The 19,649-nt window shown below is 39.5% G+C and overlaps 1 protein-coding gene across 2 annotated transcripts; it reads left to right on the top strand.

Moving 5' to 3' along the window:
* Window positions 1-1,886: 1,886 nt before the first annotated feature.
* LOC139784176 (KICSTOR complex protein SZT2) lies at window positions 1,887-19,645 on the top strand. Of its 2 annotated transcripts, XM_071723336.1 has the most exons (25): window positions 1,889-2,548; window positions 3,091-3,408; window positions 3,498-3,575; window positions 3,650-4,043; window positions 4,135-4,355; window positions 4,433-4,817; window positions 4,911-5,160; window positions 5,277-6,020; window positions 6,091-6,290; window positions 6,357-6,520; window positions 10,670-10,979; window positions 11,057-11,245; window positions 11,401-11,982; window positions 12,133-12,509; window positions 12,587-12,683; window positions 12,788-13,624; window positions 13,818-14,094; window positions 14,195-16,158; window positions 16,239-16,333; window positions 16,415-16,847; window positions 16,918-17,293; window positions 17,376-17,541; window positions 17,613-17,829; window positions 17,914-19,031; window positions 19,112-19,645. In XM_071723336.1, the coding sequence occupies exons 1-25, from the start codon at window positions 2,528-2,530 to the stop codon at window positions 19,241-19,243; spliced, it is 9,945 nt and encodes a 3,314-aa protein (XP_071579437.1). In that variant the 5' UTR covers window positions 1,889-2,527; the 3' UTR covers window positions 19,244-19,645. The 2 variants fall into 2 exon arrangements, with proteins under 2 accessions (XP_071579436.1, XP_071579437.1); XM_071723335.1 differs by having other exon boundaries at window positions 1,887-2,548; window positions 17,613-19,031.
* The last annotated feature ends 4 nt before the right edge of the window (window positions 19,646-19,649 follow it).

Raw genomic sequence — 19,649 nt, forward strand, 5'->3', positions numbered from 1 at the left:
AGCAAATTATAATTTTGAAAGGAAAAATTTAACAAATTGGTATTTTTGTTAACTGTAGAAACGTAAAAAATACGTTTCTTAAATCATGGTTTCAAAAACATTTTTGTTCAAACGTTTCTTAATGGTTCTTTACGGCGGTTATGAAACTATGTATACGTTCAAAAAACGTATATGAAACTAATATGTGCTACCTGGGAAATCTTTAGGATAATTCAATCAAACTCTTTCCGATTAATTTACTCGGTGATTAACTTATCGAGTAATACTGCCTGCATCATTTTGTTAACATGGATAGAATTACTAATTTTCTGTTCGAAAAAAGGATTAGATTGAGGATAACGAATTATATAGTTCGAATTTCTGCTTCATTGCAATTCTCCCGGTTGAATTAATCGGAGTTTGAAATTAAAATCCTTTAATTAGAATGCCTTCGGTATATTGTAACGCAAACAGTTTTAAAAGTGTATTTGACCATCTATGGGCTACGAATTTATCATCGTACAAATCATACAAATTCGCATAACTTTTACTTTTGTTCTTGCCGTGTATTTGATTGATGTAATTTTACACCCAATGTTTCTTTCGCATTCCTGCACGCAGCAGAATAAACTAAACAGAAGAAATAATGAATATGCGAAATCCTACACGTGCAGCGCAGATGAGAATTTATAAATATTAACCGAAATAATAAATATGCGATGACGTAAATAACACAGGCACACAAAAAAAAAAAGTGTTTTGGCCGAGACACTACACTAGTGTATTCCCATGTACTTTTTCCCGCTGAATCCGAATCCGAAGTCAGAATTGTCAGATTGGCTAAAATTTATGAGATAACCACAATAAAACAATTTTTTTTGCCTTTAATTCGTATTTTTGAGCATTTTTTTGTGGTTATCTCATAAATTTTAGCCAATCTGACAATTCTGACTTCGGATTCGGATTCAGCGGGAAAAAGTACATGGGAATACACTAGTGTAAGTGTCTCGGCCAAGACACTTTTTTTTTTTGTGTGCCTGTGTAATCTTTACAAAGTAGTTGCGCGACGTCGTGGCCTGATCGATTATTCCGAGAAAGATTATAATAATTACGGCTTTATAGGGTCGATTTCACAGTCTCCGAGTAACTTGATCCTCCGATTAAACTCACTCTTCATCTCTTTCTAACTTTCCGCCTTATGTTTATTTTTATCAATGTAAATTAATCTCGGTTTAACTTACGTTTTATCTCTTTCTAATTCTTAGAACTAAAGAGAGATAAAAAGTAAATTAAACCGAGATTAAGGTTAATTTACATTGATAAAAATAAACATAAGGGAGAAAGTTAGAAAGAGATGAAGAGTGAGTTTAATCGGAGGATCAAGTTAATAATCGGAGACTGTGAAATCGACCCATAATTATACAACCTCATAAAGGAGAGATTTTCAGAAGCCAAACTGATCGACTCTATTTTTCGAATTTTTGAATTGTACGTACTAGAAAATGTAATTATAGCGTATAGCTTTATTAATTTTTTTTTTCTTTTTATTCCATGGAGTCGACCAGTCTGATTTCCAAGAGAATCGCATAATTATAAACGACATATCGTTTATAATAATTATAATATGCATTGTTATCGTTCCCGGAGAACATTTAAGAAAGTGGACGTTATTGCGATTTTTATCACGATCGGTAATTGAAGTGTCCCCTACTCGATTACCGCCGCATGATATAAACTCCGATCTTAAAAATTACTTATCATCTACCAATTAAAAAGAAAAAGCGGAAGAGAGAGAATAAGGAGAACCGAGACGCGCCATTTCTAAATCTAAATGTCGCGGGACAAAATCTTCCTCGCAATCAGCGTTAATCTGTGAAACGCATGAATTCCTTCGTATTTGCGGCGCATAATTTTCATCGCTTTCCGCGCGCATCGACTTTTATCGGCGAGTTTTTACCGCACTTTTGTTTGCGCTAAAAGCTGAAACTCGCGCGCGCGCGGCGAGGGACACTTTGGGATTCTTGGGAATCGCGAGAGGATTAATTCTTTTTCCAATTGCGGACAATCCGAACGCGACGTGCAGAATTGCGCTCAATTGCGCTCGGAGTGCTCGGACGCGGGGATAGTTCCTCGCAATTTGGAAATTCGGCGAGGGCTTCGTACGCATCGCGAAGTGCACGCGAGCGCGCGCGCGCGTGGATCCAGAATTCCAGATCCCAGCTCGCGTGCATTCCAGGCGCCTGGCCTGGCGCACGCGGGCGCGAAACGTCATCGCGCGGCGCGTGCACGGCAGGCAGGCTCGCCTTGAGGTTATGTCGGAGTATGTTTATCGCTTCGCGGACATACGCAAAAGTCGCGGTAAACGCGACAATGTGACCTTTGGCCGATCGGACGCACAGTTTATTTCCCCCGGTCGCACGGTGCAACGTCCCGCGCTGCACGCGCGTCGCGATGATTTATTTTCGATCCAACGCGCTGACGACCTGCTGGCGAGTTCGATGGTTTTATTAATAATGATAGACTGGTAGAACGTGGCGGAAAATTCGTCATGGCGAGCGCGAGGAGCGAGGTAAGCCCGAATTGATCGCGTCGCAAGTCGCAACCGATTTTTTTCGCATCCGCTCTTCGACGACGCAGGCGGACATAACCTCTCCTTGCGACTGATGTCTGTCAGATTAAGGCTGCGGTCCACTTGACGCTACAAATGCTTCGAAGCATTCCTTTTCTCCTTTCTTTCAATGAAGAAAGAAGGAGGAGAAGAACGCTTCGAAGCATTTGTAGTGTCAAATGGACCGCAGCCTAAATTATACAAAAAAAAAAAAAAATGATATTTGTCAGCGCAGACACGATGACAGCAATGTGGAATTTTGACGAAGCATATCTTGCACATTTTTAAGTTTATAAAATGTATCTTACGGTTTTAACGACAATTTTCAAGTACTATAATTAATTTAATTTTAATCACATTAAATGTGATAATTACAATTTTTAACGGAATGCTTTTCATCCCGTTGTTCAAAGCAGTCGCAATATGCTGAAAACAAGCGTGACATTCGATAGAATTATTGTGGTAATTACTGCTTTTGTTAACTGTAGTTTTCCTTTGTACAGGATAGAACCGTGCTAGAAGCGGAAACTATCTTTCTGTTAATGAAGAAGGGCTTTCCCATCTCTCGCAATGTGAGAGCTCAATGGCTGCTGGAGCATTTGGACTCTGTGATAAGTATACAATGCCCGAATATAAAGAATAAGGAGGAACCGGAGCTGGAAGTAGTATCGGTGCTGCCGAAGGATGAGCCTGTTGCATGGTCTATAGATACCAGCCACCAATTCCTTTATAAAGTTGTTTCGACGACATCGATTGTATTTCTGGCGCACAAATATAGGATGGTCTTTAGCTTAGATTTAAGTCCGTCGCTTGCCACTGTTGTAAGTATTACGAAATTAATACTTTTGTTGTCAAATATTCTAACTTTTGTAGCGGCGTCAGTCAGAAAATAAAATTAATGTCTCTTTAGGATGTACAAAGCGGTGAGATTGTCATTGATGAGGTGTATCTGGCGACGAAACGATGTCTTGAAGGTATAACTAGACCAGTAAGTATTCTTTTCTTGATATGTTGCTAATGCATGTAAAATAGAAAGATTCTTAATTCACCGTATGTCCGTAGTTTACGATACCAGGCAGCAGGCGTGTGATGCAGCCTGAAATTTATGTGACTGTGATAGCTCATACGCCGTTCTTTACAAGCCCGGCGCAACAAGTACTAGTACAAGGATGGCTGATCACTGCGGATAACGTGAATTCTCTCACACAATATGTAGAGAAACAGTTGTACCTGTTAGAGGAGAGAGTAGCGACCGTCACAGCCATAGCTAATCAGCAGTTAGAAAATTTGAGGGCAGAGAGCGAGCGTTTGGTAGGGAGGCTTTTTGAGGAAAGTAGCAACTGCTTGAACAAAAATAATTGTAATATCTCCATAGTTTCGCCGGAAGCTAGTTTTGTAAATATGTTGAGATACGGGATGCTGGCTTTGACACTTTTACCTGAGCACAGCTGTGCACGTGAGTTCGCAATTTATGATATCATATTTAATAATTTACCTAATGCTATGCAATAGTATTATGGAGAATACAGAGAAAGGAACATTTTCAGATATGGTAATAGTCACGGATGGTATCGTCGGAATTAAGAATGCTCACACGTTAGATTCCATTATACAGCAACTACGCGCAACGACGGTCGCGTGTAGTTTTTTACGCGTAGGCAGCGCATACGATCCACATTGCGCGGACGGTTTAGTGCCATATCAAGACCTGCTGTATTTTATCTCCGCGGCTACACTCGGTAGTTATATGTCCTTCAATTCATACGTGGTACGTAGACATCTAATCTATACCGCTGCGCCTGACTAGCAGCAACATTAATTGCAATGTAACTATTTTATCTATAGATACCTGTACACGGAACAGATATAAATCTTTATCATAAGCGTTTTTTGTGCTGGCAATTATATCGGGACGTATCGAACAACGATATATCGGGTCGTCATTGCTGGCGAACTGAAAATAATTGCTTCCATGAACATAAAAGCGGTCAACTCTTGAAGAAAAAACAGATCGACGACAAAGTTACTTGTACATTAAGTAGTCTGCTGTGCTGTCGTCTAAGAGAAGGATACTTGATAAAAAGAGCCAATGTACGAGACGACATTCTTGAAATAAATTTCGTGCTATTATGGAAAACGAATGTTTTTTTGGAATATTTAGTAACGTGTCCATGGTCTTCAAAATCATTATCTCTATCTAACGTGATACAATATACCATTACCATAGAAGGTAGATTAAAGATAATAAATTATTACAGATGTTGAGAGTAACATAATAAACACGTCTATCCGTAGCCTGAACTAAAATTACCTTTTATTACAGCGCCATATGAATTTTTACACGACATTACATGCCTATCGAAAAAACCGTTAAACTCGCATTATCGTCAAGGTGTCATCTCTCGTTTCTGGACAGCATTAACATCATTAACCGAAAGCGACAATATGTTAGCGCACTTCAGCTGGTTTCCGGGATCTGGATGGACGTGGTACAGTGTACCAGACACCATCAGAAGCGGAATGCCTGTGTTTTACTTGTCGTCTTATCCGTCGCCAAGTACAGTACAACTTAGGTACATTTATTTGCTTGTATAAACAATATCAATTAATACGATATGGCTATGACACATATTTATTCAAGATAAAGAGAAATTACAATTTAATACAACTATGTATTATTATTTTACAGTGACGCCGCCTGCCCACAGTTTGGACAGATATGGCAACCGGTTGTCTCTCTGGATCCGCTTCAGTGGGCGCGTTGGATGCACACTCAAAGGATTACGTTAATTCTAGCCTACGACAGACCGTTGCCAAGACATCTTCACCAAGCGAATCAGAGCGGCCGTTTCCAGTGCGTTCAGAGCCGGCAAGCGGCGGCCGTACTATATGCTATGTTGAAAAATTGGGCGACTTTTGTGCTAGTCGAGAATCACACGTACGTCCAGTTCATATACAGAGAGGCGGAAAAGCCGCCGGTGTCATTCTCATTGATTCGCATTAATTGCAAAGCGCTCTGCGTCGTACTCAATATAGCGTTCGCCGGCGGCACCGAAGGTGTCGTCCGCCACAACGTAGTTGTAGATCTCGTTGACAGACTATCCAAGCTCACATTGCCAAATAGACCGACGGAGCAACGTGAGATTCCGTGTTGCACAATAATACATAAATCGCTCGAGCGAATTCTCGTAAGATACGAGCGTATACCGAACAATCTGAGTATGGTGGTATTTCCTGATGGAACTCAGCCAACCTGCACCAGGGTTGCGCTAGGACTACTAAGTGGTAGTCTAACAACTACCCTGTCCAGATATTTATACCACAATCGTTGGCTGTGGCACGTGAAGCGGCCGTTCGTTCAGACCATCCCGGGAATTACTTTGTCGAGATTAAATATTACTGCGATTGCGAGAATACTCTCTACAATTACGAAGTAAATATATTTGCATTGGCATGTTACGGATATTACAAGAATGGCGCAGTAAGATTTGTTTTATTCGCAGAATACGTCTAGGAGAGGGCTTTAATTTCGCGTATTCGGCAGCTGGCATCACAAACATGGTGTTAGAAGTGCAAATGCAGGGCTTCGGGAACGATGAGAATTCTTATCCGTGTATTATTCAATACGTTTTGTTCCCACCACATGTTGTGCCGAACGCAGCATTAGAACGCGACAGCGGTACCGAAGATGACACGGAAGAAGGTAGCGGTATTTATCGATCGAATAAGAGGATTATTTGTACGACAAACGGATGATTTTACATATCAGGTATCGCCGAGGCGGAAGTATGGACTGAAGATTCCGAAGGATACAGCGATTTTCAAATTGTCACGGAGGTTTGGGTCGAACCCCAATGTGGCTACGTACAAATGCCTACACAGTCGATTGCTATGTATATGCATCCTCTGCAGTATCATCAATTACCAGATGCAGTAAGTACAGACATGACATTAATAAAAATTTCAGTCTTGTGTGTGTATGTATGTGTGTATGTTGAGTCATCAATAAATAATAGTTTTATTCGATCAGTATACTTATTAATGTCTTTCCGAACGTAGATATTAGAGACGTATATAATATCTTCATGATCCATTTGATACAAGTTAATCAGTTATAAAAAATGTCTATCTTCTATATATATATTTCTAGTCTATCCATTTCAATAAAGTTCTACGGTAACACATCTATGAGCTTGCTTAAATTGATAAGACGCGGTTAATTCCTTGAACGTCTTGAGAATGATAAGATATCTTTATTCGATACTTCTGGCGATATACGTGCAATATATATACGTAATTTATATAGCGGTGAAAATATTAAAAATTGCAATATTAATCATTGATAATATTACATGTTATCTCACGTAATCTCTGACGATATCCACAATCGTAATTCTAAGAAAATTCTGATAGCTTGCATATTTGTTTTACTTGATTGTTGCAACAGGAAAATAGCTATTTGGCAATCTTCAAAATCACTTATTGAAATTCATATTAAATATCACGTATGATTGGTAATATGACTGATTAATACATATCTCGGTAACTCTATCTTGATTTTACGAGTTTCTGAAACCGACGATCACTTTCCGACATTAACTCCTATCCTTCTTATCTTGAACTAACTTGATAATGCGTGTGGTAACACAAAAATTATTCTGATGTACAGTCGTCTAAAGTGTTTTATTTTGCTGGGCACACTGAATCTATCTAATAGTAAATATCGCTCAGCGATAGCGGATTAATTAATCTACTTCGTTTCTAGCTTGAATTGTCATGTTTTATAGCACATATTTGACATGTGTGTATTTCATATACGCCCATCCGCGTTCTCGAAGTTTCGGCGGAAACGTGTTCTCTCTCTTTCTCCCTCTCTCTCCTCTCTTGCCTAATTCCTATCTTTTACAACAATAGAAGCGTCTAAAAGAATTTTTATTTGCTTAACGATTGCTTAGTTCATTCGTTTCCATTTCGTAACGTCTATACGAATAGTCGGAATAGTTTATACTACAGGTCATACTATTTCTCGGAAAATTTAGAATATTGTGTAATTTTTATACCTATTAGAAGTGGATTATTGAAAACAGATGAAATATGCACGTATGATTATCAAACAAACGGCTCTAAAGAGATAAAAGAGAAATTAAATTAATAATTTAACTGAAATCAGTGCAGTAATAGAACGCGATTCGCGTAAATATCTTAACTTCATGGCATAGCATGTAATGTAGCTTTATCTTAAATCTTATCTTTCTTCCAATTCTGATAGAGATGCTTATAAAATCCATGTATGCACTGTCATTTGACGATGAAGGATGATAAGGATAAAGATACTTATACTTTCTATCGTCGCAATACGATTTGATTGCAACTTTTTCCACGCATGAATTCAAAAGAAAAGGGAGATTTAACGTTTTATGCTAATTTTTGTAATTTTTTTATGTAATTATATTAATTTTTGTAATTTTTTGAAGTAACTTTTCTCGTTTCGTCTACTTTTAGCATTAAGATTTATTAAAAATTAAATAATGCGCGCATTTTGACATAAATAATGTTATCGATAGATAACGAAACAGCTGTTTGAAGTACGGTTTATTAATTTATATTATTGAATCTTTTGAAAATTACCATAGATTAATTATTTTAATTCTTATAAATCTCAGTAGAGAAACGGGAAATCACTATTTTTATAGATGTGCTCAATAATTGAAATTTGTAACATATTTTTGTGTAATACGAATATAATTCTAGCATAAGTTCACGTTAACTAGATAACTGTTATCTGGTTCACTCGTTACCGGGAGAACGTTGCTAATCAGGAGACCAAACTTCAAAATACGCCGACACTGATACATTATATATTATATTTTATTCTTATAAATAATAATCTAGTTGATTAATGATTTTATTCTTTCAAGAGAATTCTTTTAAAAAAAGCGTAGTTTTTACTTGTTAACCAACTCGAGAATGCGTAAATATGTGTCATCATTGCAGCACATTCATTGACTTTGCAAATTATGTGCGCTTTAACGTTCGCATTATAATTAATCGGGTCGAATTGAAATTAAAATGAACGCCGACGCTCGTTTTACGAATTGAATATAACGTTGCGCAAGGCGGCTCTGAATTTCGAAGTTCTCATAGATCTTTTCGACGGATCTAAGGGTCATGCCCGATAATCGTGTACGGGAAAGGACCTCTCGCGCGTGGATAGGCCTTTTCCGATTATCTTTCCCCATCGGAACTAGAAGTCGAAGCTAACGGTGGAATAGTGTCAGTCATCAGAAGTCGTTATCGTCACATCACGAATAACGCAAACATTTATCTAAGCGCGTTTCACACAAGGACGCATCCGCTTAGGCAAGTGTAATTCCTCTACATAATTTTTTTTTCTATCTTCAATTCATATCGTCTCTCCTGTTGAAAGGAGAATGAAACTCGAATACGATGATCCTATTATTACGCCTGGACTTTTTTTTCACATGCGTCTCTCAGGAAGGTGCGCGACGAGGAGAAGCGCTTTGTAGTCTCGAAAGGCGCAAAGTCTCATTTTTGGCTCGCGTTTCCGGCCCGTGAAACGGAGAACGGCCTGTGAAATGGAGAATGGGGAACGTAAAAGTGTCTATCGCTACATGTCGTTATCGTTATCGGGGTGTGGCTTCGATATCGATGAGGGTCCTCGGAACGAGGTTTTCCTATCAGTCGCCTCAGGTATATATAGGGCCCAATGCGCGCCCTGCGCTCACTAGTGATCGGATTATCTTTTTCGTGCAATTTTACAACGCCGCACGTCCGGTTACCTCCGCATAATACTCTACGTGCTCCCGAAGTCTCTTATCACCGAATCCCAAGTGACGACTCTTTTTTTATCACGTTTCGCACGCAGATTGGAAGTGATCATGGTTTCCGTCATACGGCCAAGTCGTAGCATGGTCTTCGCGCGACGTCGTCCTTGAGCCACGGGCTCGATCGTCCAGTTTCGACGACGAATTTAGTAGTCCTCTCCCGAGAAGATGACCCGACTGGATTTCCGCACGCCTGTGCGCCCGCGAAGAACCTCGCGGGAATAAAGTCTTTGTCTCGTTATCATCAGGTGACTTCGCACGAGATTAAGACCAGAGAACATAGTCGACCGCCTCTGGGATAGGCACGCGAATCGCATCTTCTATCATCGTCCGCCTCCGCTCTTCGTGTTCTCTTCGATATCCTCGTATCCGCGTGACTCTCAGTTGGAAGTGAGGATCTAGGCAGTGAGCGACCAGTAGGTCTTGATAACTTGTCAGATCTAACTCTTCCAGCTCAGGGTTGCGCGGCTTGACGTCGTCTCGCAGTCGTAGCCCAAAGTGTTGTTCCTCCTGGTGAAATCTTTCACGCCCTAAAATCGATCATCCCCGAGATGCGTTGGTGAATAGCGGGTGTCACGGTTCAAGTGGAGAAGTGGTCTCTGCGCTTTGTATGAAAGTGAGATTCAACTCCTCCAACTTATTCCTGATCCCCCGTGATCGTCGGAATCGACATTTGATCCTGTGCAATTGCGACTTGGTCACCTGCTTGAGGATACTTATCTACGCGAACTTCGATATGATTATCTGTTAATCGCTGAGCGACTGAGTGCTGTTGGCAGATGGATTATAATTAGTTCACGAATTTTGTTTCTCGTGTAATTGTACTTGATTGTTAATACTTAAGTATGTGTGCTCGATAAATTTAAGATCCAAAAAGTATTATGATGAGTTTTATATTTTTAATTTGCACTAGGTTTTAAGACGCGTGTAAAAAATATTATAGTTATCATGCCATCCCTTCTCCTCTTATATTCATACTTCCTATATTCCTTTATAAATATATAAATATAAATATATATTTTGTTATTATATGTAGAGAGAAAGAAAGAGAGAAAGAGAGAGAGAGAGAGGGGGGGGGGGAAAGAAGTTATAATAATGTGTAATAACTATTATACGTCCAGTACAAAAGTTTTTCAGAATGTTTATTTAAACACACAAGTTTATTTGTATTTATATCGCATGTGATTATTAAAATTGTTTTTGTAAATCCTATGTACTATCACTTTTGTCCTATTAGATTGCCCGAATAGACGAGGAATGTATTAACGCTCTATTGACCTTAGAATACTTGAGCCTCTTGTGCCAAGTAACACCGGCGGAAAAAGATACCGAGATTGTGTTCGGACAAGCACACCAAGGAGTTAAATATCACGGTGCTGTGGGCACGTCTACGGATCGTATCTCAGAATGTCCAAACCCAACCGAGCCCTTCGAACCGACGCCGATCATCGACGAGAGGATACATCCCATGTACTTCTCGTTTGATACTCTGAGCATTTTATCAAAATGTCAGCAGGCGGAACTCTTGTTCTCGATGTTCGCCGATGGTTAGGGACTAATTTTTTTTTAACCGATGAATATAGAAAAGGGATACAAAAATAAGTAATTGATCTTATTTTATTAGATTCTGTACATATCGATGAAGATAGGGATAGTGCAAATAGAATTTTTATGGGAAACTTCCTGGAACATATGAAACAATTGCACAATAAAGAGCTACTGCTTACGTCAGCAGAATCACAAAGGTTCACTAAAATGCTTCTTAACAGACCACGCGAGAATATTCCACCGTTACCTTTCTTTATACAAAAAGGTACTATATATATATATATTTGACTCTTTAATTATCATACTACGAAATTAATAAATACTTCACGTTATTATTTGCATTTCTTTGTATTTTTTTACGAAGATATAATATTCCACAGCTTTTTTAAATGATTCTATATTGTATAACGTTTATTTTAGAGAAAAATTGTAGAGATGACGCGTCAGACATTTATCCGAGGTGGAAGTGTTTTGTCAAAGGAATTAGCACGACACATGTCATTATCACAATATTACCAGCAACTGAAAAAGATGTCCGCTTGATAATGTACACAGGTGATAACTGCACAAGTAACAATTCCGAGAAGAATTGCGATTCTGATATTTTCGATCTCGATATGAACGAAAAGGTATCGTCTCCAACAACGTGTGCAGAGAATGTACCTGACTTTGTGACATTGGAACGCAGAGAGTCAAAAATTTCTAGTCAATCTACCACTGCAAATAGCACATCAAAAGCTAATGTAGACCATAATTTTGATAATGTTGACAATGAGGGCAGCCTTGTTATACCTGTATACGTGTATGATTGTTCGCTAGCATTATTAATTGATGCGCTGGTCGGTCAATTGCAAACACCTCAGAATAAAGATATCTATCAGGATCATACCTTTAAGATTGGAGAGCAAATTTCCGAAGATTTCATCAGTCTCAAATCGGAAAGTAACACAAAGCCTTCATCTCCAGAACCAAAGAGCGAAGATTCTGACAATATTTCTAGCGGTAGGCAAATACGTATTTTTGAGATATAACGTTAATGATGTAAAAAAATTAATATTTTGAAGAATAATTATTGACATTTCCTTACTACGCTATTAAAATTGATGTTAGCAATTAAATGTTTTTAACAAGATTGATTTTTTTTTGTGGTAGATCAACGAAGTTTGATGGAGCATTGCAAGTTGTTGAGCTTAGCACATTGCCATTGCTACGTGGTCGCGGTTTATAAGTCACTTGCACTGCAACAGTCATTAAGCTACGAAGATATGGAGGCTGCTGTGGCACAATGCGAAGAAAATCTGATCGAGATTAATATTACAAATTACTTACGATCGGTGTGCAGACATTTGAGCATGTTGGCAGAAGGCGATCTACTGAATCAATTAAAAATCTCCGCGTGCAACGATGTTAAACCATTACATAGTTTGATAAAAAATAAATTTAAAAGGATTATGGCAGTCGCATTTAGGCCTGTACCTGCGCATCCAGAATTTTATTACTGTTTACCATCGTGGATGTCAGAAAAGATGGTTCGCATCTTTGTGTATACTTTGTATTATTATAATAATGATAATTCGTTATTTTACAAAGATCGTGTTATTTTTAGGAAGTGGTATCACAAAGAACAGATAGCGATGACGAGTTAGATGAATTCACATGTCACTCTGAAATGCCGGCTTCGAAAACAGATTCTCCTAACCAAGGTAGATAAAATATATTCCATTATATATTCCAAAGATAGAAATTTTCATTATGTTATATAATATATAATACCTATTAAATACATTTATATATTATTGCTTGCCAGTAAGTCAAGCTGTCAATATTACATGGCCGGTCACAAATCTTCATAACAACGAGAAGCTGTCCCATTCCAACTCCAAGGATTCGCTTATCAGCGATTTTGATGAGGAAAACACGTGGAACATGAAAGATCAGCCGCTCTTCTTACATTTGAGCTGTTCGATTCGTTTCCGTTCCGAGCTTTCCAGTATACCTGTTAAATTGATGCCTACTTGCTTTACCGAGATTGTCCAAAGGATTAATGACGGCAAGGAAAGAAATCTTGCTGAATTAAGTTTGGAGGATCTGAAAGTTACTTTGGATATCATATGTTTGAACCTTCCGAAAGAAGTGTTGGAAGTGTCATTAGAACGTTATCCTGCATTGAGGACGACGTCTTACTGCAGCGCTTCGACGTTCGGTAGCATGCCGAGCGGTAGCAGTCCGGGTGCAAATGCGAAGACTGAATCGATGCAGGAAAGAATGCCGCAACTGCCTCAGCATCATGCGGTAATCAGCTTAAGGGATGAGATTGAGTGGCTATTACGAGACGAAACTGCGACGGCACTTCTGGATCATCCTTCACCGAATGCTGACACATTAAAGTTTATAGCACAGCACGTATCGGAATCCACCGACAGATCCAGTTGCTCGATGGATAAAGTACCTTTACATTTTGTTTTCCCATCTGAAAGCAGCTCGCCCAAATTTTTGAAGGAATTAAAAAATCTTGAAATTGACAAGTACTGCATTTGCCAAGAAGCCGATTTGTTTTACTTCGTTAAGAAACCGGAAATAATAGTATCTGATATAGAAGCAGACACATTACACATAGACGTAGAAGAACAGCCATTAAAGGATGGTAAATAATCTTATATTATTTGCAATTTATTGAACAATTATAATACAAAGTATGTCTTTTTTAAGAAGATATTAACAATATACCATCCCTTAAAAAATTATACTAGATATTTCGAAATTATACTAAAATTATACTAAATATTTAAAACAATTCATCTTTCTAGAGATTTTTATTTATTAAAATTTAATTACAGACGTAAGCATTGAAAATGTGGAGCAAGAAGAAATCCCTGCTACTACAATTCAAATAAACGGGCAAGATTCTGGAGATGCTCCAGGTTATTATTCTGAGATATCAAGTATAGTTGAAGGGAAACACGGGACGGATGACGGATATGAAGGCGATAGCAGTAATTGCGAGGATGATTATCAGTGGTTGATAGAACTTGATAAACGCAGAGATAGTTTACCCAATTTCTGGCTAATTATGAGTGTTGAAAGTAGTCATGTTAATGTCTATTTTCACTGCAGGTTGGTAAATAAAAAGTTTGTTGCTTTATTCGTGCAGTAACAGCTGCATACGTGTAATAAGCAAGAAAAAAATTTGTAACATCACGATTTTATTATATAGATTTTTGGAACTTTCTTCACCAGAAGTGGATAGTTATTCGCAAATACAGAAAATGCTGCTTGTTCAAATCAAAGCTATATGCCGGCGAGTGAATCAATATTTACTTTTACAAAATCTTCACGATACTCGCATATGCGATCGACTGTTGGAACCAGAATCCACTGAAGATTATAATGCTTGGAGAGAAACTGGCAGTGAATTGGGAAATCTTTTCCAGAATCACAATTCTTCAACTTCAAATGTTACACCAGGCATGTTCAGATGCCCTGTCATTTGGGAAGAACCCTTTAATTTACATCCCCGCTTAAAGACCGGGCCTGGAAGATCCGGGTTATCGAGAGGGATCAAAGCGTTGCACGGCGTACTTAACAGACTCTCAGTTAATAATCGAAATAATATGTTCGTATACCAAGAGAATAACGAGAATGTATTTTACCTGCGGCTTCACGAGCAGACGAACGATATTAAACCTTTGCAGAATAAATTGTCCGAGAGCGATGAGAAATTAGTTGTCTCGCGGAGCAACAGCGTAGCATCCTTATCGCAGGCTAAGAGCACCGGCCTGGTGAACGATCATGCACTAGCGAACGACACAAGACCTAGAGTTCGCTCGTTTGGCGAAAAAGAATCTGATATCTTGAATAGAACTGGCGATTCGATTATCCTGATGGTACATGGGATATCGGAAGCTGGTCCGGAAGTCAAACGAGATTTAGTGCAAGTATTGCAAAATCGTCTCGATGACGCGGTACTGGAAGTACTATCTGTGATGTTGGCACGTAATCCAATGTGCAAGCTGACACCGGCGGACGTGCACTTCATACAAAAACCATACAAGTCTCCCGAGTGTATAGTGCAACTATCGGTGCAATCACACTGCTTACGGTATATGGATGCCTTAGGATATTACTTGAGGCAAAATATATTACAATTCTTGTATATGCCAAAATATACGGATCTCGGAGCTCACTATCATTTTCAGGATTACACTCCGTTAGATGGTACTAGAAAGAGAGTATCCGAATCCGATATTTTCTTATACAACCAGAGTCACTCGAGTGGTAGCAAAGGTATAGCTTGTATCGCGTTAGCGATCACCGATGGCAAAGGAGAACCCCCAGCGTATCCGAATGGTTCGAACGAGTCGAGCTTTCCTAAGTTGTTAAGGGTCGAGAATTTCGAGAGCATCGTATCAACCAACGTTTACGACCATAAAAGTGATTCTAAACCAAACGCGCAGATGTTGATCGAATTTCGAATCTGGAAGCAAGGCAGAGTCAATTTGGAATCCTTAATTCTGAAATTGTCATCCGCGGTGAAACATGGTACTTGGGACTTAGTCACGGAATATAATCTTCTAGCGACTCCTTTGACGGAGCATGCTATTAATCCTTCAGCGGTTGGAGAAACTGCAACGGAAAACAAAGAAGTCCAAACACCTGTAAAGACGTCACAAGTTTCCGACAATTTAACGATCAATCAGTACGAGCTCGACGAGAAAGGAAAATTGAATGAGATTTATCATACTACACTGGCACGCTGGTTTCAGTTTGCACTAGAAATGGGTGTCCCTGCCGTGAAAAAGCACGAAGTGATCATTCACCACAGACATGCGATTCCCGTGATCGTGAGAGAATTGCAGAATCTCATACGTAGTCAAGATCCAGACACGTCCAGTAAAGTTTTCGTTTTGCAAGATCGACAACCGTTCCTAAATCAATTTGTTGTTTCGCATAAAGCTGGATCTGCACCTAAGTGGTCTGACAGCATCCGGAACAGTTCCGATCAATCGTTAGCGGAAAATACGGATCAAGAAAGCGCAAGTTCACCCGTGTACGTGCCGCACGAGTTTAATAAAGATGAGCAAACTACTTACATCAAGTGCATTTTAGTCGCAAGAAACTTTCATCAATGGAAGGCATCTTTGAGTAAAGAAATAGATCCGGAACTGCTTGCTCCTAAGGGTCAGTTAAGTTTAACAAATCGTTAATTTAAGTCTCACATATCTATCTCATTATTAATTCTTTTACATTTGATGTTGCAGATCAAAAACAATTGCAAAAATTTAATCCCCTGATATCAGAATCGAATTTTGTGCCTAGACAAAGGATATTGTTAGCTGAAATACTAAGTGACAACGTTAGTGTTCATTATATAGCACATAGTTATAAAACATTCACGAATCATATTGAATATTTAAATTTTATATTATATTTTTAGATAATCATTTATATGTATAACTGGTCCAAGGAAAAATCCGAAAAATTGATCAAACAAACGACAAGTTTAGGTACATGGCTTTCCTCTAGATCGAGTCTATTTACCAGCATAATTATGCAAAAGTTGGGTATATTTCATCACAAGCTCACTCGGGAACCTCAGCAGAGAGAGCACGGTTCTCAATATTACCAAATCAACGATATGGAAAGTCTAGCGAAATTTCCTGGCCATTCAAATCAAGATAAAGACTGGACGCGATCGAGCAACCGAGCGCCGTCGATGAAGAACAACGCGTTTTCGTGGCTTCAAGTGGTCGGGCAGGCAATGCGCGATGCGAAACCGAGCGCTCCGCATCCTCATAACACGACGGATGCGATCGTAAAGGCTGCCTACGACTTGCAGGATCTACGGCATCGAGAAAAGAGGATCAAAGGTAACGTTGATCACCAAACTTGCGTGTAACGCAATGATTACTGTAACGTAACGTGAATGTATCTTTGTAGAGGATCTGGAGAAGTTGTATGCAATGTGGCAGAGCCGCACGTCCAACATACCGATATCGCTGAATGCTTTGAACACATTCAAGCAACATTCTCGTTTGATACACTTCTGCCACACACCCCTACTCTTTTTACCGGCCTGGCGTTTGCAGTCTGCCGCTACGAGGGATCATTCATTGACACCGCCGCAGCCGTCTCACTTCGGCTTGAACGGCAACGTGCATGAATCGTCTCAAGCAGCGCAGTCGAAACAGGAAGCGACGAACGCGATTATGATAAAATGGCATCAAGAGCTCTGCAAGTCAATGCTGTCCGAATATAAACAGTATCTACAGATTCTGGGCTTCAATCCAATCCAAGTGGAGTCACCACATAAAACGTTTGCTCGAATTCTGCATTATTAGATTTTGATGTAGTAAACATTCGTATTTCTATATGTGCATTGCGTTTTTTTTTTATAGGGACGAGGAGCACGCGCAGCAGCAGTATTACTATCTCAAGAAGTCCATGCTAGGCGGTATTTTGTTGTTCGAAGTTCACCTGTCACAGCCGTTCTTCTGCGTAAAGTTACATATTATTGAATGCAATCGCTTGCAGACGAAGACGAGTAGCGGTATGATGAACCAAGTAAGATAAATTCGAATTGCATTTGCATGCGTATATATGTATGGGAGAGTTTACGAATGGATTTGTTGCAGTTTGTACTAAGCTTCGTGGATGTTTGCGACAAGATTCAAATCAACATGCATCTGCATTCGTTCACGTATGATTTTCACTTGCGTTGTATTCACTCTTACATCGCTGGAACTGGATTGTGGTCTTTGCAACAAGGTTACCACCTCACTCACTTTATGGATGACTTCATCAAATATTACAGCAAGGCGCCGAATTATGCCAGAAATCTAATATACAGCGGTAAGCTTCAAGAACACATCTCGGTGGTTCGGATCGCGTTCATTTATTTCATAATATGGTGTACATTTGACATTGTTGTTTCAGACATGATAACAATACGCGATATAGCGATACCTGCACGTACGTTGTACTCCTATTTGCTTTCACACGAGAAAGTGTACGGCATGCGTGTGTTCGTGATGTCCGGCGAGCTCCAGGAATCTCATGATAATGAATATGTCTTAATTAAATTGCAAAGTACTCCCTCAGTCAGTTATTGCGACGCTCACGATACAAAGTGCACGGACGACTTCGACGTAGCGCTAATCGTGTCGCGCATGGAACAGTCACCGCAAATCGAGAGGACTGAAATCACTTTGAAATATTATCTGATGTTGACAAGCAAGAGGGAATTATATCCAAAAAGGGAAGTAGAGAACAACAAACTAGGCAAATTTAGGACCGTGTACAGCGTTGGAAAGCCCGCCAACAGCTCGTATACGGAGAGCCCGGTGGAATCCAGTTCCGTCTCGCCTACACCGTCGTTTGTGAGAGACAATTTCAGGACGGAGATATCAAGTACCGATCAGCAGGAGAAGAGTCTCGATTTCTCGTGCGATGTGACTGCTAAAGATGCCGATGTTAAAACAGCGAGCTATAATGTTCAAAACAGTTCGGCGCCAACGCCTCCACCAGTTCCAAACTCCCCCCTAACGCAAAACTCCAACATCCCAAGTGCAGTCTCAAACGCGTCGTCGTCATCGTCGCCGCATTTAGTGCAAATTCGCCAGGAATCGGTGAATTATCTGGGCTACTACTCGTCGCACGAACAGCTCATGCAACAGATGATTATGGCCCAGGCGAAAGCTGCGCGTCAGCACATAACGAACATGGTGGAGCGCGGCGCATTGCAGTGCCGGACGCATTTACTTTGGGACAAATTATTGGAGAACAAGACCTCGATGACGTACACCGAGTTCAGGGAGCTCTGCTCGTTAGCCCACATCGAACCCCTTGTGAACCTGGACCCTAGACTTGGTCCGCTTGTTAATCAGCCAGTTTCGTGGTATCAAGCATTGTCCAAGGTGTTGCAAAGTAAATATCAAGAGCACCACAAGCAATTTATTACCTCTGACGGGAATATCACTCATCATCTCATACTGCATCCGACTCTCCTTCAAGCGTTCATGATGTTGACCATCGATATGCACACATCGAGAGGAGTGAGTAGAACGCGAATGCGAGATTTGAAATGTAAAACGAAAAGTCGTCACAAAAAAATTAAAATTAACATTTGTTTTAGGATTTATGCGCCGTTTATCGGAAGTCCACAGAGATTAACGTGCCGATTAACATGGAAGACGTCTATGCCCTAGTCGAAGGTTTCGTCGACGCTTGTTGCTTCCACTTATGGATGGGCCTTTGCAGCCAGTGATAACATTCCGGACGTACAATGCAATGGCATATTGCTTGTGAAAATTTCGACGTACTTACAAAAATTGTTATGTGCAGTGTTATGTAACGAATTATCTCCTGAACACGAAAATCAGTCCTCTGATTGCTAATATGGATTATTACACTTATACAACTTTGTAAATATGAAATATATATTTTCATGTTACATACATTAATTCTCATGTAGTTAATCGAACAATAATTTATTCGGTAATACATAAAGTTAAGCTATCTTTTAAAGGGAGACTAAAAATTGTAATATTACGCAGCATTATCGATACTTGTCTACTCAGGAAACTCGGAAGTTAGCAATTAAGGACTCTGTGCAATAACAAAAGAATGCAACTTTTTTTTATATATAAGAAATACAACATTTACTTTATTCT

This window comes from Temnothorax nylanderi, unplaced genomic scaffold, assembly GCF_030848795.1.
Source record: "Temnothorax nylanderi isolate EJ_2023f unplaced genomic scaffold, tnyl_v1.0 TNYL_tig0595_pilon, whole genome shotgun sequence".
Taxonomy (NCBI): domain Eukaryota; kingdom Metazoa; phylum Arthropoda; class Insecta; order Hymenoptera; family Formicidae; genus Temnothorax; species Temnothorax nylanderi.